This window comes from Microtus oregoni, unplaced genomic scaffold (assembly GCF_018167655.1).
Source record: "Microtus oregoni isolate MIOR12 unplaced genomic scaffold, Mior012 000005F_ref0000423, whole genome shotgun sequence".
In the NCBI taxonomy this organism is placed as follows: domain Eukaryota; kingdom Metazoa; phylum Chordata; class Mammalia; order Rodentia; family Cricetidae; genus Microtus; species Microtus oregoni.
This window is the reverse complement of record NW_024543064.1, coordinates 42179854-42207737: the sequence shown is the minus strand read 5'-3', so window position 1 is coordinate 42207737 and position 27884 is coordinate 42179854. Positions and strand designations below refer to the sequence as shown.

At 51.8% G+C, this 27884-nt stretch overlaps 1 protein-coding gene across 2 annotated transcripts in view; it reads right to left on the bottom strand.

Moving 5' to 3' along the window:
* Positions 1 to 26947, bottom strand: part of Acot11 (acyl-CoA thioesterase 11) — a 49649-nt gene extending 22702 nt beyond the window's left edge. The window contains exons 1-2 of one of the 2 annotated variants that reach the window (XM_041652199.1): positions 26867 to 26947; positions 22433 to 22977 (exon numbers count right to left, since the gene is read on the bottom strand). Coding sequence is in view for 1 of the 2 variants with exons in the window: in XM_041652198.1 (XP_041508132.1) it covers positions 21928 to 21960 (33 nt within the window). In the remaining variant the exon portion in view is untranslated. Of the gene's footprint in view, positions 1 to 21927; positions 22104 to 22432; positions 22978 to 26866 lie in introns of those variants that run through there. The other variant, XM_041652198.1, reaches the window with a different exon arrangement.
* Positions 26948 to 27884: the final 937 nt, after the last annotated feature.

Here is a 27884-nt window from a genome sequence, read left to right as displayed (position 1 = left end):
CGAGCTCACCCTCTGAAACTGTAAGCCCTCAATAAACTCCTCTGCAAGTCGCTTTGGTCATGGTGTCTCTTCACGGCAAAAGCCACTAAAACACTAAGCGCCCTACAAACTCCTGTGACTCCAGCCCCAAGGTGGGCAGAGCCAGGAGGGAACCATGGTGGGCACTCATGAGAGGGAAAGGGACCGTCCTGCCTGGAAACAGGAAAGGGTACACCAAGCTCGAAGCCCCACCTCTCCTGTGTGGGTTCCAGAACTTTCTCTGCTGGCTCTTCAGTTGTGTCTGATGACTGACAATGACTACCCAGAACCCCAAAGCCAATAGATCTGAGAAACACCGGAGCTCACTGGCTTCCAGCCTAGCTAAGAAAATTTGGGTTCTGGGTTCAGAGAGAAACTCTGCCTCAAAGGAACAGGTGGAAAGTGGTGAAGGAAGATCCTCGATGCCTTCTTTTGGCCTCTGTGCATGCGCACACACATACACACACTCACATACACACACACACACACACACACGCTTACACAGACAATATTAATAAAGAAATGTTTTAAATGTCGCAGGTATATACATGGAGTGCCAAGTCTCTATCTCAGCATTAAAAAGGAAGGAAATTCTGGCATATTTTCAAAAATACATGAAAGGTATGGACATTGTACTGAGACACAGCAGTCACCAAAGGACAAACACGAGAAGTCACTCACAGGACACCCTTGGATCATGTTCATAGTACCATGGTATAACTAAGGACTGAGCTACTGCTTAATGGGGTGGCTAGGGAGGGGACTCTGGTTCAAAAAGGTGGAAAGTTCTGGAGATAGGGGTCAAAGGAGCCCAATGTAAATGCAGTTAATCCCACTGAACTATACATTTTAAGATGTTTAACTTCTAGGTCTGGTAGTATACACCTTCAATCCCAGAATTGGATACAGGAGGCAAAGACACCTAGATCTCCGTGGGTCAAGGCCGGCCAGAACTACACAGAGAGTCCCGTACCAGCCAGGGCTCCTCAGTGAGATGCTGCTTAAAAAAATAACAATGATCCCAGCACTCGGCAGGCAGAGGCAGGCGGATCTCTGTGAGTTCGAGACCAGCCTGGTCTACAAGAGCTAGTTCCAGGATAGGCTCCAAAACCACAGAGAAACCCTGTCTCGAAAAAACCAAAAAAAAAAAATAAAATAAAATAAAATAAAAAAATAAAAAAAAATAACAATGAGAACATCTCACACAGTGAACTGGATAACAAATAGAGCAAATGCTCCAAGTCAAAGCAGACGGCCAGGCTGCACTGGAAACAGTAAGACCCGAGGAAGAGCACACTGTGAAAAGTGACAGCCAGGCTCTCCAATGGTCTGAGCATTGCTGTGACTGCCGATGCATTGCCGCAACCTCAGAGGCATGGCGGTCCAGGCAAGCGTCTGCAGGCTCATACTGTGGGCACATTCACGGTGGCCCTGGGCGCTGCAGCATTCTGTAAGTTTGGTGCAGCTTTGAACCAAGAAAGAAGGCGTATGCTGATTTCTACAGGAATTACGATTCCATGAGAGATTTAGGAAGAGACAAGGAAGGCCGGTATCACAGTGCCAAGTGAATTCAGAATGGTAAGGAATCCTGTGGATGGAGTTCCATGAGGCTCACCATTGACCTGTGTTGCCAAACAATGAAATATGGATGTGTGGGCTAAGGAGTAGCTTCTCTCAGTAAACAATTAACAGCTATTAGACAAAAGAAAAAAAAAAGTGAGACCTGGGGTTGGGGGCAGGAAAGGGAAGGAAAGGGAATAAAAGGAAGACTCATTCTCCTCCTTTGCAGGAGGCCTGAGTCCGTGGAGCCTGGGAATCGCTCCCAACTCAGTGTCTCAAGCGTGTCCTCATCCCCACAGGCCACAGATCCCTTTCTCAGGCTCTCCTCTTCTTGAGGGCCTCGGAAGGAATACCTCAGTCAGCACTGCCTTCTTCATCATTCAGATCTACTGATTATGGTGTCCTGGGTATCACTGTCAGTCACCTGACCCAGATGAAGAGCCCACAGAGAAAGTTCTGCACCCTACATATGAGAAGTGGGGCTTCAAGCTTGGTGTACCTTTTCCTACTCTCCAGACGGAAGCGGGGACATACCTGGTAGCCCTTCTGATAAGAGACCTGCTGCCCCATCTCAGTTTGTCTGTCCCCCTAGTCAGAAGTGTGCAGAGCTGGGCACACCTGCACTTGTGAGAAGGATTGATGCGGGGGCAGCAAACACTGGGTTCCCGTTCTCGCAGTCAGCGGTGACTGCAGTGGCGGTCACAGTCACAGCTTGCTGACACAGCACGTAGGTGCTGCGTACTCTCTCAGGGGTACACGTGTGATGATCTAATGTTATTCTAACCACAGACTTGTGAGGCAGGCACTCTAGTAACACCATGTCACAGACAAGGAAACTGAGGCAGAAAGTGACAGCATAGCCCAGCGGCAGTCCCGGGGCCCTGATTGTGATGTGAACTCCTTTGGGCTATATATACGGCCCCCAGGGTCTCCTAGAACAAGAGGAGGCTAAGGCTCCGGGCCTCGGAAACAGCAGCACAAAACCTCAGCCAGTCACATGACAGGAACAGGTGTGAGCCCGCTTCAGCTATGGGAGGAGGACAGAGCTGGCTCTTGGGCCACAGTCGCTCATCAAGGTCCTGGAGCGAACCTGATAAACTCAAAACTTCCCAAGGTAACTTGTTCAAAGCCCATGACTCCTAGCCTAGCATGATAGAGATGAACCAGGCCTGTCTAACTGCTGTGCCTCCTAGAGATGCAGCTTCTCCGAAAAGTCCCTGAGTGCAAAGCAGCACTAGGCCCCAAGGGGAGAAGAGGGCAGCAGACCTAGGAACTCTTGGCCTGGGTGGGAGTCCACACATGACAGTTACCCACCTTTCAGGCTCTCAAAGGCTGCCTGAGGCTGCTACACTCAAGCAGCAGGATCCATCACCATGGAAACCACTGCCAAAAGCCTCTCCAGCCTGACTGTGCACTGGGGGTCTGCATGGATGTTGATACAAGTGGCTTAGCATTCTGGAAGTGGTACCACAGGGAGGAGGCAGGTAGGCTCCATTTTCCTACCCCATTTTCATGGTGAGGAGCTCTTAGAACCTTCTAGATGCCCAAGCAACAAGATCAGGACCTCCAATTGCTATCTCATAAGTGTCTCAGACTCCACTCTCTCCCTGGGCTCAATCCCAGCAGCCAAGATGGAAGGCAGCCAGCAGGAGGCAGGGGTGTGTGCCCCAGGCAAGCTTCAGCCAATGGGGACTGGAGAGCACGGCCACTCCTCCCAAGAGAGCAGAAGTCTGGGATGAAGTCAGGGCCAGGCAGGCAAGGCCAAGACAGCTGACAGGGAGGGCGGGCATGTGGAGGTCAGAGACAGACCTTCCCAGACTGCAGCTATGCCAGGCACTGGCTCCAGGCCACCCCAAACCTGGCCAGATTTGAGTCCTGACCTAGGTCCCAGCTGACCATGCCATCCGTGGGCTTGGGTTCCCTTCCTCCTGGCCAATGTCACATCACAGACCTATCGGGTCAAAGAAGAAGAAACTACCTTGTCCAAACCCTCTACAGTGAGAGATGAGACACAAAGCGAAAGCCTACCCAGTGTCACCTAGATGGAGAGCCAATAAAAGCCCTCACGATCCAGGCTGCTGCTAGGCAACCTGACAACAGTCTCTCCTCCATTTCCTCCATGGTACAAATAGCCAAGTCCCAGTGATCCCAGCTCCTTAAATGTGTGGTTCAGTTTCTCACTGTACATGTTTCCACAGCCTGGCCTCAGGTCCCCACACTCTACTGGCCACTCTCAGACTCCACTAAAACAAAACCCTCAGCCACAGCCACTTGCTACGCCTTGCCTCCCAGGGCGGCCTAATCAGGCCTCCATGATGCTGCCCCCACCACAGGTCTCTTTGTGGCACTCTGCCTTCCTAAAGAGTAGTCCTACCAGGCATGTCCCTTGCTCGAGACCATTGGATGGCTCTCCACCGCTGTCAGGCTTGAGATCCAGCCACTGTGAGTCCTGTCACTAAGTCCAACAGCTGTTCTCACGGCTCCGAATTACACGGCATCCTCAGAGTACCTTCTCGCTCCAGTTCTGTTCTCCTGTTGTAAGAACCCCTGCACCTGGCCCTGCCTCTTTTCCCCCCTTTCTCCTATTGTCTCCATCACAGCACAGACCAAGCAGTGCTGTCTCCCCATCGGGATAAGGAGAGGAACCCAGGCCAAGCACAGAGCAGGTGCCCATAACCACCTATGGAAGGGAGAGAGGAAACGGAGCTCGAGTTGAGCCTTGAAGCATGAAGGCAGGTCTGGGGTATGATGAGGCTACCCAGGAGGAGGGAACAGCCTACAGCGGTTAGTGAGGGCAGGCAGCACAGCCTGTGGGTCAATTCTAGAACTACAGCCCTAGGGCAAAAGAGACGATACCCTGGAGGGAGAGGTAGGCAGGAGAGACTCTGAAGTAACTCATGAAAGAGGTGTTGGGCCACCTAGTTTGGGTTCAAGTGCAGTTACGTAATAAGCCTGTAGGATCTCAGAGCAAGCTGTTCCACCTCTTTACAGGCCTCAGTTTCCTTGCCCATGGACCTAGAGTCAGAGGCAGACAAATCTCTGTGAATTCTATGTCAGTCTGGTCTACATAGAGAGCTCCAGGATAGTCCAATCTACATAGAAAGACCCCATCTCAAAAAAAGAAAAGAAAAAAAAAAAGAAATGGGATCGTAATACCTGCTTCCAAGGGTCATCTCAGGAATGACACTAAAGGAGATCAAACCTATTACAATATTACGCTCCTGGCACACGTCCACCCACAGAGAATATTTATTGAGCACTATCTAACACTATAAAACTAAGTCAGACTTCTGAAACTAAGCCAGGAGAAGCTGTCCTTTCTACCGTGAACTCAGCAGGGCCACCGAGCAGCTGAGGGTAGGGTGGGGACGGACGCCAATTATCATCCTTCTGGGAGGGATGCTAAGGGAATCTGAAACACCAACAACCTATGGGCCACCGGACCACAGGGCAGGACTTCGACCCCGGGCACAGACTGCATTAGAGCTCCTCTCTCCCCTCCCCTATCATCCTGTCTCTCACAGGGCCATGAGAAGGACTGGAAGGGCATCCCAAAAGGAGGTGGGAAGCAGACCCTCTGGCCCACCCTGGGAGCCACCAGCCAGGCCCCATGAAAGACCTCATTGTCTGAAGCTGGCAGCACTGTGCCACGTAATGGTGTTGCCTGCACGGAGTGCTGTCCTCAAAAGGAGGCCATGGCCCCAGCCTCTCAGGGAGCTGGGTTCAGCCAGGACAACCGCCCAGCTACTGGACCCATCAGGAAGTGAAGAGGCTAGCCTGGGGTACACAGACACACTGTGGTGGTCTGAATGAGAATGGCAGCCCCGTAAACTCGTGTGTTTGAATGTTTGTCCTATGTTATCATATGCCACCACCACCACCACTGCATGCACGCGCGCGTGCACACACACACACATACATGCTGTTGGCAGAACATAGGAGGTATAGCCTAGTGTGTCTCTAGGTGGGTTTTGAGGTTTCAAAAGCCCCCACTATTCCCAGTTAGCGTTCTCTCCTCTGTCTCCTACTTGCACACAAGGACGCAAGCTCTCAGCTGCTTCTCCATTGCCGAGCATCTCCGCCTGCTGCCACGCTCCCCGTCAGGATGGTCAAGGACTCACCCGCTGAAACTGTTGGCAAACCCCTCAGTTAACTCTTACAAGATGCCTTGATGCCTTGATCATGGCGTTTTTATCACGGTAACAGAAAAGTAACTAATACAGACACTGTCTCAAAAAAATAAAATAAAATAAATAAAACCATGGGAAATAAGCAGAGGCCAAGATGTGAAGACAGGACTCCTTAGTGTCCTGGCAGGAGTGTAGAAGTGTTGAACATCTGTGGAAGGCCATTTCCTCAGAAAAGAAAGTTGAACCGAGGGTCTGGAGACATTGGTCATAGTGAAGAGCGTGTGGCGTTCTTGCAGGAGAACATCACCAGAGCTCAGTTCCCAGCACCCACTTCAGAAGGCTCGCAAATGTCTATAAGTCCAGCCCCAGAGACTCTGGCGCCCTCTTCTGACCTCAGTGAGCAGGCACACATGCACAAGCCTGCACGTGTACATACGTACGCATAATTTACCATCATTTTTAAAGTTAATCAGAAACACCTAATATCTGAGACCTCCTGCTCCTAGTATAGTCCCAAGACTTTTTTTTTAATATTTCAAAGAAATCAAAATAAGTCCTCAAAAAAAAAAAAAAACACAGGTATACAAGCTTCAAGTTCAATTAGGGACCCTGTCTTAACAAATATAGTAAAGAACAACATGAAGAAGACACACAACATCGACCTCTGGCCCCATCCACCCACACACAGACACATAGGAACCCATGCACACACACACTCACACACACAGCTGGGAGAGCAGAGAACGCCAGCCTGGCACACGGTGGGAGCCCGGGGAACAGGGGTCATTAGTTCCGGGGATCATCATCTTTCAAATGGCCCTTGGCCAAACTGTCAAGACCTTCCAGCTCTGAAAGGCAGGAAGAACTGCCTGCCCAGGCCTCCAAGTCATGTACACCTCCCCCCAGTAATGCGCTCCACGGTGACGCTATTATTTAACTCTGGGAGCATTAAAGCAAAGAGACACACAGAGCAGGAATCCTCTCTCGACGCCTGGTAGCCACAAGGCCTAGGAAGCAAGTCTGGCCTGTCGTGACATAAATACAAGAATCTGTTCAGTGGGCCCCCAGTTCCAATTAATGCCAACCACAGGCAGGAGGAATGCAGACCATTCTAGAACACAACACATCATCATCTGTCTCCCTCCCCCCGCCCAAGGATAAAAATAACCTCATCTGTGATAGGGTGCCTGCCATCAGCTAGTCCCCAGACCTGCCCAGGCCCACCAAGGAGCTGTCAGGGGACCAAACATGGGAATATAGTCGGAAGGTGATCCCACACATACACATATACATCATCTGCCCCACGGAGAAATGCTGGAAGAGCTCTCAATGATGCAATGAACTGGAGTCCAGGCAAGTCCCACATCCTGCTCAAGGAGCCAAGGCTGGAGGCTGCGCCTCCTACTGGTCTTCCTGCGCCTTTTTGTTCTAGCATCTTGAGACTACAGTACTAAACTACCAGCAGCTGCAACTGCAGCGCTCTCTGCTGAAGTCTGCCCACCTGATGCTTCCAGCGGCGCATCAGGTGCAAAAATTTAAACACAGACCTAGATTTTTTTTTTTTATGGTATGGACTGCCTTGAGGAGAACAGGCATGCCTGCCTCCACCTCCATCCAAGGTGTTGTGAGGTTTAACACAGATCTCTGAAACCACAGGCACCTGGTTCACAGTGAAGTGCCATGGGGGGGAAGCACTATGTGGAAGAGGCTGGAGAGCAAGGGGTAGCTGGGTCGACATCCCAGAGCCCAGCAGCCCACCTCCCACTTTGGGAAACAGGAATGTGGAGAAGGAAGATTCTAGAATCTGGATGGCATTTGAGTCTAATCCAGCCCAAGCCTCTCTGGAGGGTCTGGGTATCTCTCTTCCCTTCTGTCCAGCCACTCAGCAGCCCCAGGAGACAGTTTCCTTGTCTGTAAAATGAGACTCTAAAGACTTAGTAAGGATGACCTGGGCTGCCAACAAGGGGACAGAGTCAAAATAAAAACTTTGTCAATCACAGATGCTCTGACCTCTGTCCGTGCGAGGGCCTGCCACCAGGCTGGGGCTGCCTGCCCAGGAAGTAGGTCTAAGCAGGCTGCTGCCCCAGAGTCAGGGTTCAGGTGAGAACAGACTAGGCAAGAAGTAGTAGCATGGGAAATGTTGTCACATCCAGGGGTGCGGGGGCCATGTGACCAGAATTCAGCTTTCCCCTGGACAGCATCCCTGCTCCAAATGCTCTGTATTGTCTGGGCACTGGGCCTACAATGTACCAGGACTTACAGCCTGTGGAATGTGGGCAAGTATTTCACCGTCTGAACTCAGATTCCTCAGTTCATGAACCTGAGAGGGGTAGGTGACATGGTGAGGGGCGGGTGAGATGGAGAATAAGTACCCTCCCTTAAGGACATTTTTGTTTTCGAGATGGGGGTCTCATTCTACAACCCAGGCAGATCTCAGACTTACTGTGCAGGCCAGGCTGGTCTCAAACCAGCCAGTGCTTCCTACGTGCTGGTATTACGGACTTCCATCTGCCACGCTCCACTGTGTGTTTGCTTTTTGAATCTTCACACAGCCCTAATGGTTGGGTGCCCCATTCCCATTTTACAGATGGAAAAACAGAGGCTTAAGAAGACTAAGTGACTTGCATGTAAATACAGAAGATCACACGGCTGGTAAGGATACGATTGGGACTTGGGACCACACTTGTGTAGCTTTGCTGTATTAACTTCCATCTAGCAGACAGGAGAATCAGTTCTGTCTCTGGGCGATACTACCACAGGCAGGCCAAGCCAGCATCCACACCTATATCTGGGTTCCTGAGACTCCTCCTGGTGTCTTCCTGCAGGGACAGTGTTGGTATCAGAACCCAGATCAAAACACTTTCGGAAACACCGTCTGTCCAGCGGCTCACCACCAGGGAGGGAAATGCTGGAAGCGACTTAGTCCATCTGTAGCTCTGGGGAATGGGAGTTCACGTGACACCAGCTAGTCAGACCCTGCTCGGGTCCAGTGTTGTAACCCACCACATGCCCTCCTGTGGCTGCCTGGCATGAGCAAGCTTGCCCCAGAAACAGAGGGCCTCACTCCCTCCTGTAAACCCCTCTGCTGCCCAGGCCTCCCATCTCCCGCCCTCTTCCTCCATGCTTCCCTGTGGGCCTTCTGCCTCAGGCTGTCCGCCACTGCCCACCCCATCACCAAAAGGACTAGAAAGAGACTAGAACATTTTGAGCACAAGCAGTCTGACCTAAAATGTAAACTGACCCCACTGTGTGGCCCAAGAACCAAACTGACCACACCCAGCCCCAAATCACACTGACATCCAGCAATCCTCCACGGGGAGCCCTGGCACTGAGGGGGGCCATTCAGGGGGTTGTGAAGGAAAGCCCTGGCTTCTCCCCCATCAGAACTCTTCGCCCTTCACACCATGGCCAAGAATGCAGCTCGGCCCTGCCTCTGGGTTACCATGGCAACAGGAAGCCAGGCAATGGGCCCAGGCCCTGCCATCCTGCAAGCCACCTCATTTACCCTGGAGCTGGGCACAGCAGCCACGGATATCACAATTCCTTCTGGAGAGGAAAAGAGAACAAGAAGGAAGGGGAAGAAAAAGACAAAGCAGTTATGGGGGTGGGGACAATCAGAGAGAGAAAAGAACGGAGGCTGGGAAGAGGGAGAAAGAAGGGAAAAGAGATGGGGGGGAGCAACAAGCTGGGGGCACAACTGCAGAGAGAGAGAGAGAGAGAGAGAGAGAGAGACAGGAAAGAGGCCCCTCCTAATCCCCACTCCACACCACACACATTCCTGGGCCTGAGCTGCTTACAGTTTGTGAGACTCTGAGCAGCTAAGATTTCCTGCCCCAGGAAGCTGGCAGCCGGGCTGGGCCCCTCCAGCTGCTCTCTAGGCCCAGCAGCCTCCACCCTGCTAAGGGACGGTGCTCAGGCCTTCCCCCAGCAAGTGGGGCCCCTTCTACTAACCCTCAGGCATCCTCAAACTCTCCTGTCACTTTGTGCTCCCCACCCCCACCCCTGACCCAGACTCCTCTGACTCAACCCAACTTAGTTCTCTGTGTTTCAGAAGCATTCCCAAGAAGCACTGCAGAGTGGTGGAAGCAGGGGCATGATTTATCGACTGAACACATCCTGTCACTCAGCACAGGGAGTGGCCTAAGTGGCCTCTCTGCAGACAGGAGATGCCAAGCAGGGCCAGGCAGCCCGTGGCAGAAGCTGCTCTCGCAGGAGCTCACCCCCCTCCACCCCAGGTGCTTCTCCAGCCCCTAGCTCAGGGGAGTTGATGGGCTACAAAATAATCTTGACCTGTCCTGGCCCCACATTTTCCCCAAACTCTGTGAGAGGAACCTGAGCCACAAGAAAAGCTTGCTGAAGAAAAACAGAAGAGCAGAAAGGGAAGAAAGACAAATCCAGGTTTGGGGGTGATTGGCAAGAGGGCTATGGCAAAGCCCTGCAGACTCTTGGAAGTCTGGATGTGTCGCTGCCTCTTGTTCACAGGAGAACCCTGAGCCATAACTTAAACCACTCTGCCCCTCGCTGTTTGCATCTATAAAATGGAAATGCGAGTGTCACAGGAAGGAGTCAGGGTGCTTAGAGCAGGACCTGACCCACAGGAAGTTTCTCACACTGCAGCACTTTGTGTTGCTAAACAACCTAGGCCCAGTCTGACGGGTGGTGGCGCACACCTTTAATCTCAGCACTTGAGAAGCAGAGGCAAGCAAATCTCTGTGAGTTCAGGGCCAGCCTGGTGTACAACAAGAGCTAGTTCCAGGACAGGCTCTAAAGCTACAGAGAAACCCTGTCAAAAAATAAATAAATAAAATAAAATAAAATAAAATAAAAAAGAACCCTGCCCACAGGTCCCAGAGGTAAGACATCTGCTGAGAACAGCCAGGTGGTCTGTACAGAGAATGCTTCCAAGGCAGCTAGGGCCTGTGGCCATAACATTCATTTTTCCTACCAATTTTTTTACCTATTCAATTTTCTTGCCAATTTTCACTACCAATTGGACACAAAGCTACACGAGGGCTTCATTTCAACTGAGAATCATGGCTGGTCAGGACAGAGTCTGTGGTCCTCACAGGCATCCCACACTAGATGGCTGCCCGAACACCACGCCACCCAGTTCTAGGAAGGCTCCAGGCCCTCGGGCAGGAAACAGACTCCTGGAATTAAAGTCTGGGATTACTAGAGGACAGCTGGGGGTCAGTGGGAACAAGGTGGGCCAAACCTGGGAGAAGCCTGCTGGGTCACGATTGTACAGGACCAAACGTGGAGATGGAGGCTTGAATAAAGATGGGTCTGGTCATCAGCAGCTGCCTGAAAGGTTAAACAGACAAAAAAGCCAAGCTGGGAAGCCTGGAAAAAGGCTGCTTCATGGGCCTGTGTTTCAGCGTTTCCGCCACTGTCCTCTTGTTTTACGCTGGTTATGTGCAGGGCTGGCTCCAGCTCAATAGTTGTTGATGTGAAAACAGCCTCCTGAGTACATCTGTCCACAAACTCCACTGTGGTTAACTCCTGCTGTTAACCAAAGCGTGGCCCTGTGGCGGCTGAGGCTTCCCAGCCCAGTAGGGTGGGAGAGGGGAGGAGAGGGAGGAATGACTCAGTTTGGAAGAGGCAGCCACAGGCTGGGATTTGCTTGAGGCCCAGCCCTGTGAGCAGGGAAACCAGAAGGAGTGGAACTAGTGCCTAGACGGGACAGACAACAGGCTGGAGGGAGAACAGGGATGGGTACCTGGCTAGGCATAGTCTGGGCTCAGCCCTCTAGCTGAGCATCTGAGGGCTAGCTAAAAACCAGGCCTGGAGGGTAACAGTTAAGAGGTAGTAAGGTCAAGAGCACTCCAGAAAAGCAGTTAGAAAGAAACCAGCTCTACAGATGGATGCTGTTATCTCTGTTAAAACTCCCATTTGTGCCAAGTGGTGGTGGCGCACACCTTTAATCCCAGCACTAGGGAGGCAGAGGCAGGTGGGTCTCTGAGGTTGTGGCCAGCCTGGTCTACAGCGTGAGTTCCAGGACAGCCCAGGCTAAACAGAGAAACCCTGTTAGGGAGGAAGGGAGGACTCCCATTCATTTCTACAGAACACTGAAGAGAATGGTCTGTTCTCTCATGACAAGCAAAAAGGGGACAAGACCATTTAAAGAAGGAAAGAAAACAGAACTAGGGGTGTGGCTTAGTGGGCAGAGTGCTTGCCTAGCATTCAGGAAGTCTGAACTCCAGCACTGCATAAAGCAGTTGTGCTACTTGGAAGGTGGGGGCAGAAGGATCAGGAGTTCAAGTTCAGTCCCAGCTACAAGCTTAAGGCCAGTCAGCCTAGGCTACATGAGACCCTGTCTCACAAAGAAAAGAGACATAAAGAAAAGACTGGGGAATGTGATGAAAAGAGAAGGTAATTTTCCAGTCTGAGGCGGTAGCGGGGGAGGGCTCCTGCTGAGACCTGGCTAAATGCATGCATGAATGAGGAGCAATTATGAAAGACATGGAGGGGGGTTTCTAAAGAAGGGAGGATGCGAAGCCCCAAGAGGATAGTTGTGACGTCAGAGGGCAGTGGGTGAGAAGCCGAGAAGGCAGCCTGGTCCACGTGGCCCGAGGCTGGGCAGATCCCCAGAGCGCAGATTTGACTCAAAGCGCTGGAGTCTGTAAGTGGAGGGTGATGGGAGCTGCCTTTCAGGTCTGCCCACATTGGGCAGGTGTGTGTGTGTGTGTGAGAGAGAGAGAGAGAGAGAGAGAGAGAGAGAGAGAGAGGAGGGTGGAGAGCCTCAGAATGAAGAGTTCTGTTAGCAGGAAGGAATGGCACGGGGTAGGTCCTGTCCGAAGTGTTGGCCCAAGGCATATGTCAGAGGTCCAGCTAGCACCAGTACTGCTGGCTGAGAGTCCTTGATTAGAATCAGAAATAAGGAGGGAAGGGGCTTGAAGCAAGCAGGAAGTGATAGGTACTGAGTTGGGGGAACCCAGGAAAGAAATGAGCAAGGAAAGGGATCAAGAATTTTCCAGAATGGCTGGAAAGATGACTCAGCACAAAGCAGTGGTGGCACACACCTTTAATCCCAGCACTCAGGAGACAAAGACAGGTGGATCTCTGTGAGTTCGAGGCCAGCTTGGTCTACAGAGCAAGTTCCAGGACAGGCTCCAAAGCTACAGAAAAATGCTGTCTCAAAAAAAAAAAAAAAAAAAAAACAACAACAAAAAAAAAAAAGACTACTCTTGCAGAGGACCTGGGTTGAATTCCCAGCACCCACATGGCAGCACACAACTGTCTGTAACTCCAGGATCCAACACCTTCACACAGACATATATACAGGTAAAACACCAAAGCGCACAAAATAAAAATAAAATTTAAAAGAATTTTCCAGATAGTGTTAAACGTGCACTGAATGTATCAAAGTTCTGATTTGTACCCCTCTGTTAAAAAGGGTTACACACCTGCAAAACCAACAAGCAAAAACATAGCCACCAGCACATACTAGCTTCTGAGATTCCTGGGACTCCAGACCTGTATAAAGGGTATGAAGACTTAAGAGAAGGTGGAGTCTAATCCTCTCCCCTGGGTCTGCATCACCTTCAGTGACATTTCAACCAAAATCATGGGAAGCCGAGGGCTCCTGGAACTGTGGGGGACCTAGCTGCCAGGTAAGAAATCTGACCGTCACAACAAAGAATCCGCATGTCGCATGTGGGTGCTCTGAATGACATTCCCGGCTAAGCCCGACCTGGCAACGGTGCTCACCACAATGCTAGTGAAGCTATACCCGTGGTGAGCTTACCCATAAGCTAGACACCACCCAGTAACTTCCACCCGGGCCCCACACGGCGGATGAATCGCCCTGAGGAGCTCTGCCCAGCCTTGTCCAAGCTTTCAAGTCGCAAAGCACAATCCATCACTAACTGATGGGCTCACTAAGCCACAGAGTTTCAGTGTAGTTTGCATTGCAGCCCTAGTAAACTACAGCAGACATGGTCCCCGGGGTGCGGGGGAGGATGTAGACAGGAACAAACACATGAAAAGACCAGGGAGCCGTCAACCTGGTGCAGGGGGAGCCCCTGACAGGCTCCCTGACATGGTGGGCAGAGTGAAGGCAGATGGGGAAGGAGAGGACAGAGATGCGGGGGCAGAGTCCAGGCAAGGGGAGTTAGGAAAAGGTTGAGAGGCTGCCAAGTGGAAGCAGGAACCCCTTGAGCTGTCGTGGGCAGGAGACCTGGGACCTGAAGGGCTTTGCTTCCATGGAGGCTGGGGAATCCTGGAACTTGTTCATCTGCTAAGGGGTACAGCAGATGGAGGGAGCCCCCAGAGTCAGAGAGCTGCCCACAGCATAGGCACCTAGCATCTAAGAAGTACTCAGGAACCAGCTCAAAGGTCCTTTTTGGAAATCCACTCTTTGGTTTGCGTTTACTGTATGCTGGGCTGGACCCTTGGGTAACTAACCCTTGTCTTAGGCTCTACTCCATAACAGTGACCTGAATGGAGCAGATGAGGGAAAGGAGGCATGGACACCAGAGAGAGAACCCCTCCACACCATGACTGGCCAGTCAAGGGCAAAGGAAAGCCAGCACAGGTGTGGCAGGAGGATCCCTAGGGAGCCCGTCACCAGTGCCAGGCACTGCGGAGACTCTCCAAGGTTGCCTTTGGGCTCCCAGCCAGAGCAAGTATAACCAGTGGAGCCCTCCTAGGTTTGGGGATCTTTTCAGGTAAAAAAAAAAAAAAAAAACATCAGAGCTGCCAGATCAGGACCATCAATCCCCATCCAAAGAGCCAAAGCAACAGGCTCAAATTCACTCTCAAGTGAGACACACCTTCCAGGCCCTGCAGCCCCGGAAGCTTGACTTTTATCTTCAAAGCAAGAGAAGGGCTGGACTACACTGACTCAGAGGGCCTCAGGGCCCTGGGGAGAGGCTGAGGGGGGGTTGGGAAACAACCAGGGCTCCCCCCCCCCAACATCTGGCTCCCTTTAAAGACGGCCCCTCCCCTGGCCCCGTAGTCATTAAACCTTTGGCTCACCGCTTGCTCTCGGTGAAGAGAGGTATAGAGCAAGACGCTTGATGTCATCCACTGGCCTCTATCAATGAGTCCTGAACATACGTGTGAAATGTATACACGTGTGCACAGAATTCAAGCACACAAGAAAATCACACACACACACACACACACACACACACCTCACAGGACTGTAACCTGGGGAAGAACAAAATGCTGATCTGGTCTCTGCAGGCCTCATAAGGGATCTGAAGGAAATGAGGACCCGCACAGCTTTGGGAAACCAGGGTTGCCTTAAGGAGTTCCACAGGCAGCTCTTTTAGTTCTTTGACCCAGGCCAGGACACACCCCAGGGTGGATCACAACCTGTTCTCAAGTCACAGATAGGACAAGGCCAAGGAGTGAGAAGCAGGACCTCAGGTCCCAGTGAGATGTGGGACAAAGGTCCAGTCTAGGCTGCTGGTGTAGCGCTGGTTCCCAGACATCTGAAGGGCCAAGGCAAGGTTCATATAGCATTCTCTAAACTGTGACGTGGATGTACTCAGGAGGTGAGAAATATCCCGAGAAGCCCAGCAGTGACACACACCAAAGACCCAGCTCTTGGGAAGGGGAGGCAGGATGATCAGGAGTTCAAGGACAGCCTCAGCCACATAGTTCAAGGCCAAAGTGTCTAAAATACCCCAACAGGGAGGGAGAGAAGAAGGGAGGGAGAGAGGAAGAGAGATGCTCTGAGAGCCAGCCAGCATACCAGCACGCAGCCATTCCTACAGCATGGCAGCATGTAGCCATTCCTACAGTGTGGCAGCCCTTACAGGGACTTCCTACTGGGGTTCTGCACGCATAGCCATTACTTCTCAGCAAATCCTGCCAGGGACAGGTTTCCCTCCGCCATTGGAAGGAAGTAGAAGCCCAGTTGTCCAAAGGACTTGCCTAGGGCACAAATATGGCGCCAAGGTCCTGCTTTTCCCACTCCCAGGCTGGCTCTGCCCGCTGGGTTGCCTCAAGTAACAATTCATCGATATATCATCTACTGAGTGCGGTTATGGCTACCGAGGAAGCTCTTGAAAAGACAGCTATATCGTATGGCCAAGGGGAACAGAAAGCCAGTCAACGGGCGCACTCTCCTTTATTTGTGGAACAGGCTCTTTCCTGGCTCTCCATACATATGCCTCTCTCTGCTGAACCCTGCTTGCCCCCATAGAGACATTTACAGGGTGAACTGTCGCCTACTCCAGGAAGCCTGCCTGGGCCGCTCTTGAGTGATGAGGGCCACCTCAGTCTTCCTCTGCCACAGTCTAGCTATAATGTGCTGTCATTATCAGTTTATGGCCACCTCAGTTGCCCTATGGAGGACAGGTCTGGTCTGGGTCATTCCTATGTCCCTAACTTACACTGGTCCTTTTCATCATTGCCATGACTCTAATGTCATGTCCTACCTGCAGGGAGGCTACGCCTGGAATGGCAGGCACACACACAGGCCTGTGACCAGGAGACTGGCAAGGGACCCAGCTGGCCGTACCATCTGTCCTAGAGCCACCGGACAGAGCAGGCCTAAGGCAAAGATACCAGGCTGTCAACTCTCCCAGGTCAGCCTAGGACAAGGTGAGAAGCCACAGCATTCAGGGTCTTGCCCAGTTGGAGCCTGGGGCCAGACAAGAATTTTATCTTTAATGTATTTGCTTTATTTTGTGTACATTGGTACTTTGCCTGCTTGTATGTCTGGGTACTCATTTGTGCCTGGTTCCCGTGGAGCCAGAAGAGGGCATTGGATCTCCTGGAGCTGGAGTTACTAAGTGATTTTAGCCACCATGAGTGCTGTGAATAGAACCCGGGTCCTCTGGAAGAGCAACAAGTGCTCTTAACTGCTGAGCCATCTCTCCAGCCCCCAGACAAGATTGTTTAAACCTCTAACTAGGTCAAAGTGATGTAAAACCAGAGCCTTGACTTTCTCAGCTGTAAAACCAGTTGAAAACCAATAGCCATGTAAAACACTCAGGGATTTAAATATGCCTGACATTGAGCAGGGCCTCAGCAGAAACCACCATTTTACCATCTCACCTGACCCACAGTCCCTGCCACTGAACCATGGCAGAAACCCACAGACTGATGAGAAACAGGAGTGATTATTTAACCCGGCCAGTGACATGCAAGTTCTGTGGCTCACCAGCGTCTCCGCTCCTAACAGCGGTTCTAACAACACCCGCAGAGGCGGAAGTGGCTCACAGATGATGAGTGTGGTCGACACAGGCAAAATGAGTTGGTGTCTCTGGACCCCTTCACTCTCGGGCAGCTCTCCTAAGGCTCTAGGGGGACGACATGGCAGAAGTACCACACTAGGCACAGGTGAGGGGACGTGGTCCAGGAGCCCCAGCCCCTGGTATGTGTGTTGTAGGGTCAGCTCAGACAGCCTGGGTGCCCCAGCCTACGCTGTCAGTGCACAGAGACGACAGCAAGGCCACTCACTGGAGTTGCAGAGGCCTCCATAGTCAAACTGAAGATGGGTGAAGGGGCCCCAAGCTAGCAACTTCCCAAGCCCAGGCTCCTCCCCTAGTGCCTCATGGGTTCCTGGTTGGTCCTAATCAAACTCACTCTTGTGAGGAGCAGGGGGGTGATAGGAAGGTAGCTGGGACCATTTGGAGCTGGCCAATTAAAGAAAATCAGGTACTAAGTCAAGAAACACCAGGGATGGTGGTCTATACCTTCAATTCCTCACTGGAGAAGCAGAGTCAGGCAGATCTCTGTGAGTTCAAGAGCAGCCCAGGCTACATTGTAAGACCCTGTTTCAAAAAATACAATAATTAAAAAAAAACTAAAGCAGGGGACCAGAGAACCCCAAAAAGCTCAAGAATAACACCAACAAAGCTCCAGACTCCAGCCCAGACTCCAAGGCCAGCTGTAGTCCCTCCAACTTCAGCCAGCTGGCAGCTGCTCCTCCCAGGCTCAGGCCACTCTGAACCACGGAAGTGTCATTCAGAGCTCAAGGTGCCTGGCACTCCCCTGCCTTAAAGCCTGCAAGGGAAAGGTTCCCTCTGCCCAGATGAGACCCCCACCTCCTCAGCTTCCAGGCCTCCTGCTCAGATGTCATCTGCTCAGGACCCCACCCCCACCCTCTCAGTTCTTGCTCTTTAGACAGCCTGAGTTTAAAGCCCTTCGTTCAATGTCCCTTGACAACTGTGTGACCTCGGGAAGGAGACTGACCCTCTCTTTCTCCATTTTATCTTTAATAGAGGACACAAGAGCATTCGGAGTTGTAAGGACTGAGTCCGAGCATGCTCAGACACAGGTAAACCATAGATGACACTCATTGTTACTGTCATTCGCGGTATTTATGGCAGGTTTCCATGGCCATGGCTTGCCTGCCTTTATCTCTCCTCTACTAGCCCAACAGCTGGGGTCCACACTGTCACAAGTCATAGCACACCCATGCACCTGCCGTTCCCTCAGTAGACACCCATGTAGGGAGCAAGCGAATTAGGTGTAACGCTGGAAGGTGACATTGTTACCTCTGGGGCTACATGGGATGGGAAGCCAAAGAGGAAGTGATGACTGAGCTGTGTCTGGAAGGATAAAAACAAATCAACTAGACAGACTGAGAACACTGGGCATCCGCCTGTGGCCGAGTCTGGGGATCACATGCAGCTCCTGAACAAACTGTTGAGCCTCGATTCTCCTCCAGAGAACCTTCTATGACCACTGCAACCCCTTCAAGCCCTGGGACACTCGTCCACTCAGTCATTTTGAGCTCCTCTTGTATGATGGGCATTATCATTTTCTGTCTCTCGGCCTCCCCTCTCCTGCCACATGGTGAGGACCACCATCAGAGGCGTATGCCAACTCCTCGGACCCAAGGCTGGGGGACGTCTAGGATTGCCCAGCACAGGGGTTCAGGGACTAACACCTGACCTAGAGTCACAACATGAATAATAGGTGAACATGAGATTTTTTTCCTCCGTGTGTGTGTGTGTGTGTGTGTGTGTGTGGTGTGTATAGGTGAATATGTAGGTATGTATGTCTGTGCACATGCATGAGGTCAGAGGCAATGTCAAGTGTCCTGTCCTCTCCACATCATCGTTTTGAGGCAAGCTCTCTCACTAAGCTAGAAGCTGACAATTTAAACTAGGCTAAAATTTCAGCTAGTTCCGGGAACTACCTGTTTCTACCCTTTAATGCTGGAACCCAACACCCAGATCCATAACCAGAGACTAGATGCTACCCAGTTGAACCAGGGCTCAAGGTAGCAATGCTAAGCCTCATGTCCAGAAAAGCTCTGAACCAGGACTATTGAGTTCAAATCCCAGCTCTGCCACTATTACAGCTGCGCCAAGGTTTTTGCATAAATGCTTGGGATTTGAATTAGTATCCTCTTGCTAGCACATCAAGTGTTTTTACTCACTGAGCCAACTTCCCAGACCTGAAAATGAGATTCTAATCCAAGCCCTGCACAATGACACATACTTGTAATCCCATTACTCAGGAAGCTGAGGCAGGAAGATCAGGAATAGAAGGCCATTCTGAGCCACATAGTGAAACTATCTCAAAACAAAACAAAAAAGAACAAGAGGAAGAAGTAATAGAAGGAGGGAGAAAGACAAGATTCCAATCCAAGGGCTGCTTCCCAAACTTCAACGTATTCTGATGTAGACCCCTAATGAGGCTGGAGAGGATGAAGTATGGAGAAGCTACTTCCGCTGTCCTGGGGTTCAAAGGAATCAATGGGTCCTGTGGAGGTCTGCAGTAGCACCCAGGCTATGAGCAGAGAACAGATGCCCACTGCTGGTTCTGGTCTACTCCAGCTTGCCATTAGTACAAGTGAGCAAGGAGTCTCAGGAAAAAGGGGTCAAATAGCCCATCACCAGCTGTAGAGTCAAAACAGCTGCTAAGCCCCTTTGGGAGCTGACCTGGACCAGGCTAGAACTGAGGATCAGAAGTTCAAGGTCATCTTTGGCAATATCCTTATCAAATTTGAAAGCAACCTGGGTTACATGAGACCCTGTGTCAAACATAAAAATAAAAATAGCTCAGTATCAAGAAAAAGAAAGTGTTCCCAAATTCTTCTTCTTTTTTCCATTGGAACAAAGGAAATTAAGAAGAGGCCACAGAAATTCAAGATCTGCCAACCAGGCACAAGTTCAAAGGTGGCGATGAATGTCATCTTAACTAATGTGAGGTCCCTGTGGCCCTGTGGCCCAATTTCCACACCCAACACCCAGATCCATAGCCAGAGGCTAGATGCTAGCCGAGCTGAGTCAGGGCTCAGGGTAGCAATGCTAAGCTCATGTTCAGAAAAGTTCTGAACGAGGACCACTGAGTTCAAATCCCAGCACTGTCACTTCCTGCCTCTCTGCCGTTAAACAGGCTGCTGACCCCTCTGAGCCTGAGTTACCTGGGTTGAGGGTAGGGAGGGAGCAACAGGGTGGAGAGCATTGGTTACTTTCCTTCCTGCTGTAACCAAACACCCAACAGAGGGGCTTAAGGATGGGAGGGCTCGTCCTGGCTCACAGTTTGAGAAAACACAGTCTAGCAGGCAACGACCTGATGGTGGCAGCTGGTCACACCATGTCCACAGTTGGGGAGCACAGAGATGGTGCTGGTACCCTAATACTGTCTCCTTTTTCTCTTTTTATTCAGTCAGGGCTCCAGTCATAGGACTGTGTCACCCACATTCGGGGTGGGTCTTCTTCCTCACTTAGACCTCTACAGAAACACTCTCGCAGACATCCCCAGATTCTGAGCCCAGCCAAGCTGACAGTGAAGAGGAGCCACCACAGGGAGGGTAAAACAAGCCCGCCCCACTGAATAGAGCAAGGAAATGTGCATGCGCCCAGCATGCTGCCTGGCAAAGTCGGAGTCTGAGGACATCCTACCCGGGGCTCAGGGGACAGGAGCAAGAGGCCCAGCGGCTCAGATTCCACCCTGGGCCTGGCTGAAGGACTGTATGCCCACATTCATTCTCTAGATATCCTCTGGCCCCTGGCCAGGCCTAGGTACGCTAAGCACAGCTTGTAAAGTTCGCTGGGGTATGGGGATAGAAATACAAGCCAAGCTCCCATCCCAGTGAGAGCGGGGCTCAAAAAGGGTACATGGCGTCATGAAAAATCTAGGAAGACTTTCTGGAGGAGGCAGCATCCCAGCTGAATCTGAGGAATGAGACGGAAACTACCAGAGAGACAGCAGGCTAGGGGAGGCACAGGGAGGCTGAGATCACTGGGGGGGCGGGGGGTACGGAGTGCGCAGCAACTGGAGAGAGTCTAGGCGGTTCACCGAGGCAGAAGAAGCCAGTCAGTATGATGCTACTATCAACACAGAGGGATGGACCCGGAGAGTGATCAGGGCAAGCATGCCACCAAGACGGTGACCTGCTAGGTAAGTCTGAGCAGGTAAGCAGGTGCCACAGTTACTTTACCTTCAGAGGTGCCCTCTGCTGTGAGAGCAGATGTGGGGGGGGGGGGGACTTGGTGAGATATCAACTCCTGGGGCTGGGGATGTTGAGCTGAATGGCAGCTGGCAAAGAGGCGGGTGAGACATGTATTTGCCCCCAGGGCCCTTCTTTAAAAGCCTCTTCGGAAACGTCCTCAATTGACAGCTACTGTGTCCTGCCCAGGCTGCCCAGGCTGTCCTGGGTCCTTCTCCAGGCACCAGGCCAAAGGCCCCCAGCGAGCCGCTGAGCGCTTGGGTGTTTCGGGGACCTCAGCACCTATCTCCTCTCCAAAAGTCCCAGTCAGGAGGATCCGGGAAAATATATTCCCAAAGGTCACTCCACAGGACATGTCCCACATGGCCTGTCCCTCACATGGCCGTGTCCTTACTCTCCTTCTTGCCTGCACACACACACCCTCACACCCTAAATTCTGTCTGGTCCGTAGACTTAGAGTCCTGAGCTAGGGAGGTCAGCAGACTCCAAGCCCTGAGCTCAGAAGGCAGGAGAACTGTGCACAGGACACACACACACACACACACACACACATACACACACGGCACCAGGATGAATTCCAGAACTTGCTACAGAGGATTCCATTCCACCCAGCCCCAAACTGCCAGCCAGGGGGAGCCTGCTGTCCCCACGGCTCTTTGGCGACTCTACCAGTTATAACTTAAGAAGTCCGTGGGTTCTGTGAGTTCTCCTTCCAGACAGGACTGCAGAACAGCGGACAGTGAGGCTGGGGATGCAGATCCTGACTTAAGACGGAAGCATCTACTTTCTGGGCCACACATAGGGGAAACCCCACATTTGGCTCCCGGTCCACCCTAACCCACCATTCCGTACCCTTCGCAAGTGGTTTCCCACATTCTGGATCATTGCTGCTCCACCTGCCAGGCCCTGAGGGTTCTGCGCGCTGCTCAAGGGCCTCTGGTCACCTGAGCCACAGGCGGCCAGCCTCTCCAAAAGCAGCCGGCTTCTCACAGCTCCTCCTCCCAAGCTCCCGCCCCCTCCGGGGCCAGCTGTTAGTATCTCCGCCCCATGTCCTGGCCTCTCCTCTATCCACCCTCTGTGCACCCCCCAACCCTAGCACAGAAGGCTCCCTAGCGCCCGCCAGCTGGGCCACAGCCACATGGGAACTGGTGCCCACCTACTGGCACCACCAGACTATGCTTCTAGACTCAGCCAAACTCCAACCCTCTACCCACTGCCCTTAGTTAACAGAATGGCTCCAAGATTCCAGAGCTCCCGCTCTCTGGCCAGGGATTCCATTCATCCGCAAGAGGGCAGGCTGGAGCTTGGCAGGATGCCAGAGAGCTGCCAAAGCCTCCTAGAGAGACACCAGACCCACCTGCCAGGATTTCACCTTCCAGAGTGCTGCCCACTGGCTCCTGTGCCTAGGAGGCCTGTATCCAGCAACTGCTGAACTGGGAGACGATACACCAGCCCCTAACAGCCACTTCCTTATAAACCGGTGATTCTTCTAATAGAGGCACCTGCCAAAGTCCACTGTGCACGCCCGCATCCAAGGCCATCAACAGGTGATAGCCCTCCAGGATTTTTCCTTTCCTTTGTCACTTCTGCAAGAGATTTAAGCCAGAGGGCTTGCGGCTCACACTGGACAGGACAAAAAGTCTTGGAGGCCAAAGCGGCTAAAGATGAATCCTAGAACACCAGACCCCTTCTGAGATTCAGACTTCCTGCTGGTCCTGCTCCTACCCCACAAGTACAATCCTCGGGGCTGGGAAGGGATGCATCCTAGGCGCTTGGCCAGTACAGAGCAGATGGGATGGTCCCGTCTGCCCCTTGCTTCTTCTGTCACCATGCAGCTGATAAAATGTGTTCTTGTGTATCTTGTCACATTGTGTGTTCTTGTCAGCTACCAGCACTCAGCCTCTGCAAATGAGAAACTGAAGTTATACACTAAAGAGAGCAAGATAGGCACCCAATGTGCTACTTCATGCCTGCCATCCCAATACTCTGGAAGCTGAGGTAGAAGATCAGCCATGAGTTCAAGGCCAGCCTAGGCAACTTGGTGTGTTTCAGGCCAGCTTGATCTATATTACTGTGTTAGACGTTGTCATTTAAAAAAAAGGGGGGGGGGCTGGAGAGATGGCTCAGAGGTTAAGAGCACCAACTGCTCTTCCAGAGGTCCTGAGTTCAATTCCCAGCAACCACATGGTGGCTTACAACCATCTGTAATGAGGTCTGGTGCCCTCTTCTGGTTTGCAGGCATACACACAGACAGAATATTGTATACATAATAAATAAACAAATATTTTTAAAAAAAAGAGGGGGGAATGGAGAAATGGCTCAGTGGTAAAGGGCACTTGCTGCTCTTCCAGAGGAGTCAAGTTTGGTTCCCACACTCATGTCAGGTGGCTCACAACCATCTGTAACTCTTGCTCTAGGAGATGCAATGTCTCTGAGCTCCAAGGGTATTTACATTCATGTATACACCTGGATGCAGACACATAGAAGCAAATATCCACTGAATTGAGGTAGAGGCTGGGGAGATGGCTCGGTTTGCAAAGCGCTTGTTATTACACGCCTGAAGACCTGAGTTTGGCTCCTCAGCACCCATGTAAAAAGCTGGGTGCGGTGGTGGGCACCTGTGATCCCATACAAGATCCCTAGGGCTTGCTGACTAGCCTATCTAACAGAATGGGTAAGTTCCAGGTTCACTGAGAGATCTGTCTCAACAAATAAAGTGAGACCATGAGGAGGCTCAACGTGCCGAGGGTGCTTGCTGCCCGTGGTGGTTTAAATGGGAATGACTCCCATAGGCTCATATATCCGAATGCTTGGTCAGCAAGGAGTTGCACTATTTGACAAGAAATAGGAGGTGTGGCCTTGTCGGAATAGGTGTGGGCTGTTGGAGGAAGTGTGTCACTAGGGGGCTTGGTTTTGAGGTTTCATTAAGTCCAAGCCAGCTGCAGTATTGACCTACTGCCCTGCCTGTGGATCTGGATGTGGAAATCTGCTTCTCCAGCACCATGTCTGCCTGAGGCCGCCATGCTCGCCACCATGATGATAAACTTCTGAGTCTGTGAGCAAGCCCCCAGTGAGATACTTCCTTTTATGGGAGTTGCTTAGTCATGAGTCTCTTCACAGCAATAGAACACTGACTAAGATACTGCCCAACAATACCGGAACCACACAATGGTGGAACTGACCACACAGAGTTGTCCTCTGACCTCTACAGATGTATGGCACATGTGCCCCGCTTCCATACACACATCATACATACACACATACTCAATGATCATAAATAAAATAAGTTAAAATGGTTTTAAAGATGAGGAAGCAATTGAAGAAAATAACTCTGGCCTACACACACACACACACACACACACACACACACACGGCACCGAGGACTAGAGAGATCCAAGTGGCTTCTAGAGGAGGTGGTACTCACGCCAATCTAGAGCCTGAATGGGCTTGGGTAGGTTGGGAGGAGGGGCATGGCCAAAGGCCTGACAGGACAGCACAGTCCTGGGCTTCCGGGACACGAACCTTTTGTAGAGGGCCTCATGGACCAGCAACAGGGTTTAAATTCTATGACTCCTCTGCGCCTAGTGAGCAGGCCCAACATGATGAAGCCTTGCAAGGAAGACAGCAGATCAAGAGACCTGGATTCAGCTCATCTTACTGAGTCCACACCTAATGTAACAGATACCGCTACTGAACCTCCAACCCCAGGCTCCTGTCTCTCTGGAGGACCACCTCCTGAGGACCACCTCAGGCTCACCAGCCTCAGGCTCACCAGCCTCAATCCAGAGCCTCCATCTTAGACATAGACAGAGTAAAGACCAGAGATGGAAAAGGATGCTCAAAAAGACATGCTTGGTGGAAGTTGTCTAGACTCAGCTCTCCTGACTATAAGTCCAGAGCCCCGTGGCAGATTGCCACAGGCACACTGTGGGAGGGGCTTCACTCAGACTTCAGGGAGGACTTGAGTGAGGCTAAATCCCAGGAGTGTACAACAGAGAGCTCAATCTCCCTACAGAGGCTCCTGCGACTCACAGAGCGATATCCTGTCTGAACTGGTTCCTGTGAGTCCTCAGAGGTTCTGCCCCATCTGTTACTACAGAGACGTCTCCATGGACATCCATGGAGTCCCAAGGACAGGGACTACATCTCCCTTATCTCTGGGCCCCTTCCCCAATACCCAGACCACAGTCCCATATTCAGATGCCTGTACTAGGTCCTAGAAGGGCCCAAACTTCAGCCTGCATCAGGGACACCCAAAGGGCCCCTTGACATTCAGGGTGCTGGGTCCCACCCAGTTTTTTTTTTTCTTTCTAATTCTATATAGATGAGTGTTTCGCCAGCATGTATGTTTATGAGCTACTTCACCACTAGTGCCCTTAGAAGTCAGAAGAGTTTGTCAGATTCCCCTGGAACTGATGGTTGTGATGTGGGTGCTGGGAATTGAACCCTGGTCCTCTGGAAGAGCAGCCAGTTCTCTTAACTGCTGAGCCATCATCTTTCAAGCCCCCATACGATAAGGTTTTTGTTTCAGTAAAGCAGAAGTTAAGCCTGCCTAACAAAATCCCTAGAGATGTCAATTCTGCTGGACCAGAGAGACAGATCATTGGCACGTTATGGTGGGAATATGATAAGGAGACCCAGAGACTTGACAGTCTGTCACCACAGCAACAGCAGCTGAAATGGCACCATCTCCAGGTAGCCTCCTCGACCCCGCCTCAATAGTCTGCACGGAAACATGTACCTGTTCACACTTCACAGTCCTGTATCCCTGGTCCTTGCTGGAACTCGAGTCCAGGGCATTGTGCATGGGAGGAAGACCGCGTCCCTACCAAGACTTTTTCTCTTTTTAGTTTGGTGTCCTTTTTTTTTTTTTTAACCTCAAGTAAGCTGGCAGTGGAATGGCGCAGATTCATCAGAATACCCTGTCCCTTCACTGTGAACCTTGGACATAGATGTTCAATGAGCATCTAGCAGTGGAGGAATCTTACAAGGGGACACAGTGAACGGAAGTACCTGCCTGCATAAACCTCTGATCAAATGAAGGCATGCAGGAATACTGTCATCCTCTCGCTGTCCCCAGCCTCTGGGGCTGGGCAGTGTGGCCCAGCAGATTAAAGGAAGTTTTGAGATAAAGAGTGGGTGGGGCATCAGGGAAGGGAGGGGCTAAGAAAAGAGTAGTGACACCAGCAGAAGAGGAAACAGAGGTGACTTTTCAGAGCCCAGACCCAAGCACTCGCTCTAAACCCCACGCTTTGGGGAGAAAAAGCCTCTAAAGAAGAGCAAGGGGAAAGCACACAAACTGCCCCAGGCAGAGGAGAGGCAGCGCTCACGGAGGTGGGGAGGGGATGGAACCCCACAGGAGAAGCAAAGTTTAACCAGCTCTGAATACCAGTCTAATAGGTTCTGATACACGGATTCTAGTCTCTGCCAGCTCCTGGTGTGAGAGTGGACCTCCCACGTGGCCAGTTGCTGAGGGTCTGGGCCCAGCCCAACTTCCCAGATTTGGCTTTTGCTCAGGAATTGTTCTCACCTCAGGCTATTCGGAGTAAGTCATCACAAGGCGCACCTTCTGGGGAGTCTGAACCCTCAGGTCCCCGGTGGCCAGCCTGAGGCCCTCCCCCATCCTCATGGAGGCCAGCATCCAAGAAACGCTCGCCTGAGTAAAGGACAGTCCCCAGCAGAGACCAACCTGAAAGTTGCACAGGGAAGCGCCCCACCGAGCTGAGACGCCAGGGACCTGTGTGCCCTTCCAGAAGAGGAACAGTGACAAGTCCGGGGGGGGGGGTCTTACCCAAGTGCTGGGACAATCCCGACCCCCCACGGTTGGCAGGGCGGAGTCCAGGACTCCCTGGGTGCCAGAGCAGCGACTGTGGGGAGGCTGTAGCTCGGCAGCAGCGGAAGCGCCGGCTGTAGACAGAAGGCGGGAGCGGCCAGACAAGTTCCTGGGCCAATCTATGCCCTCCCTCACCATGCTTGGAGCGGGTGGGGCCAGCCAGGGCCGTGGGGTCAGCTGATTTCAGAGGTCCAGGCCCCGCTGGAAGATATTGGAGGTCAGGACCCCAACCTACAGTAGACACTTCAGTCCGGAAGTTGTCAAGCCCTGGTCACAGGACAGAGGTGGAAAAGTGGGCACCTGGTCGCCACTGGAAGCAAAAGCGACTGCTACTTCTCAAGAAGGGCTTGCTAGTCTTAGTATGATCTGCTATTCAACCACACCTTTAATATGTGCCCAGTACTGCAGTGTGTGCTGGGATGAGATACTACACAGGGCCCCCAGTATACTTGTAGGATTATTGACTCAGGGAGGGAGGGTACAGAGAAATAGATGATTCAGAACTAGACAAAGGCAACAGCACCCACTGACCTCCTCACTCAGTGAAAGCCACTGTTAACACAAAGGGGTGGCTTCCAGATAGACTAGAGCTGAGGATGCAGCCCCCAACCCTATCCTTCAACCTCACCCCTCCCCCGCCCCGGGTTTGGTATTTACCTTACCCAATATACAGTATGAACTACACGCTACTGAACACACAAATAGGACTGGAGGGCCACGTAAAAGATGCCCACCAGTGTTCGTGTTTGAGACACTGGCTCATCTGTCAAACTCAGAAGGGATCAGATAACTCAATGGTGGTCCCTGAAAGAGGAGCTGAGGAGGTGGGGGACTTTGGCAGTCCAGTGCATTCTATAGGGAGGGGGGACCTGGAGGAGCTTGTCCCTCCAGACTTATGACCAAAGAGTTCCTTGGGAACTTGGCCTGCCCCAGCCACTCTGGGGACAAAAGGATAGCTGTTTATGAACAAAGACCC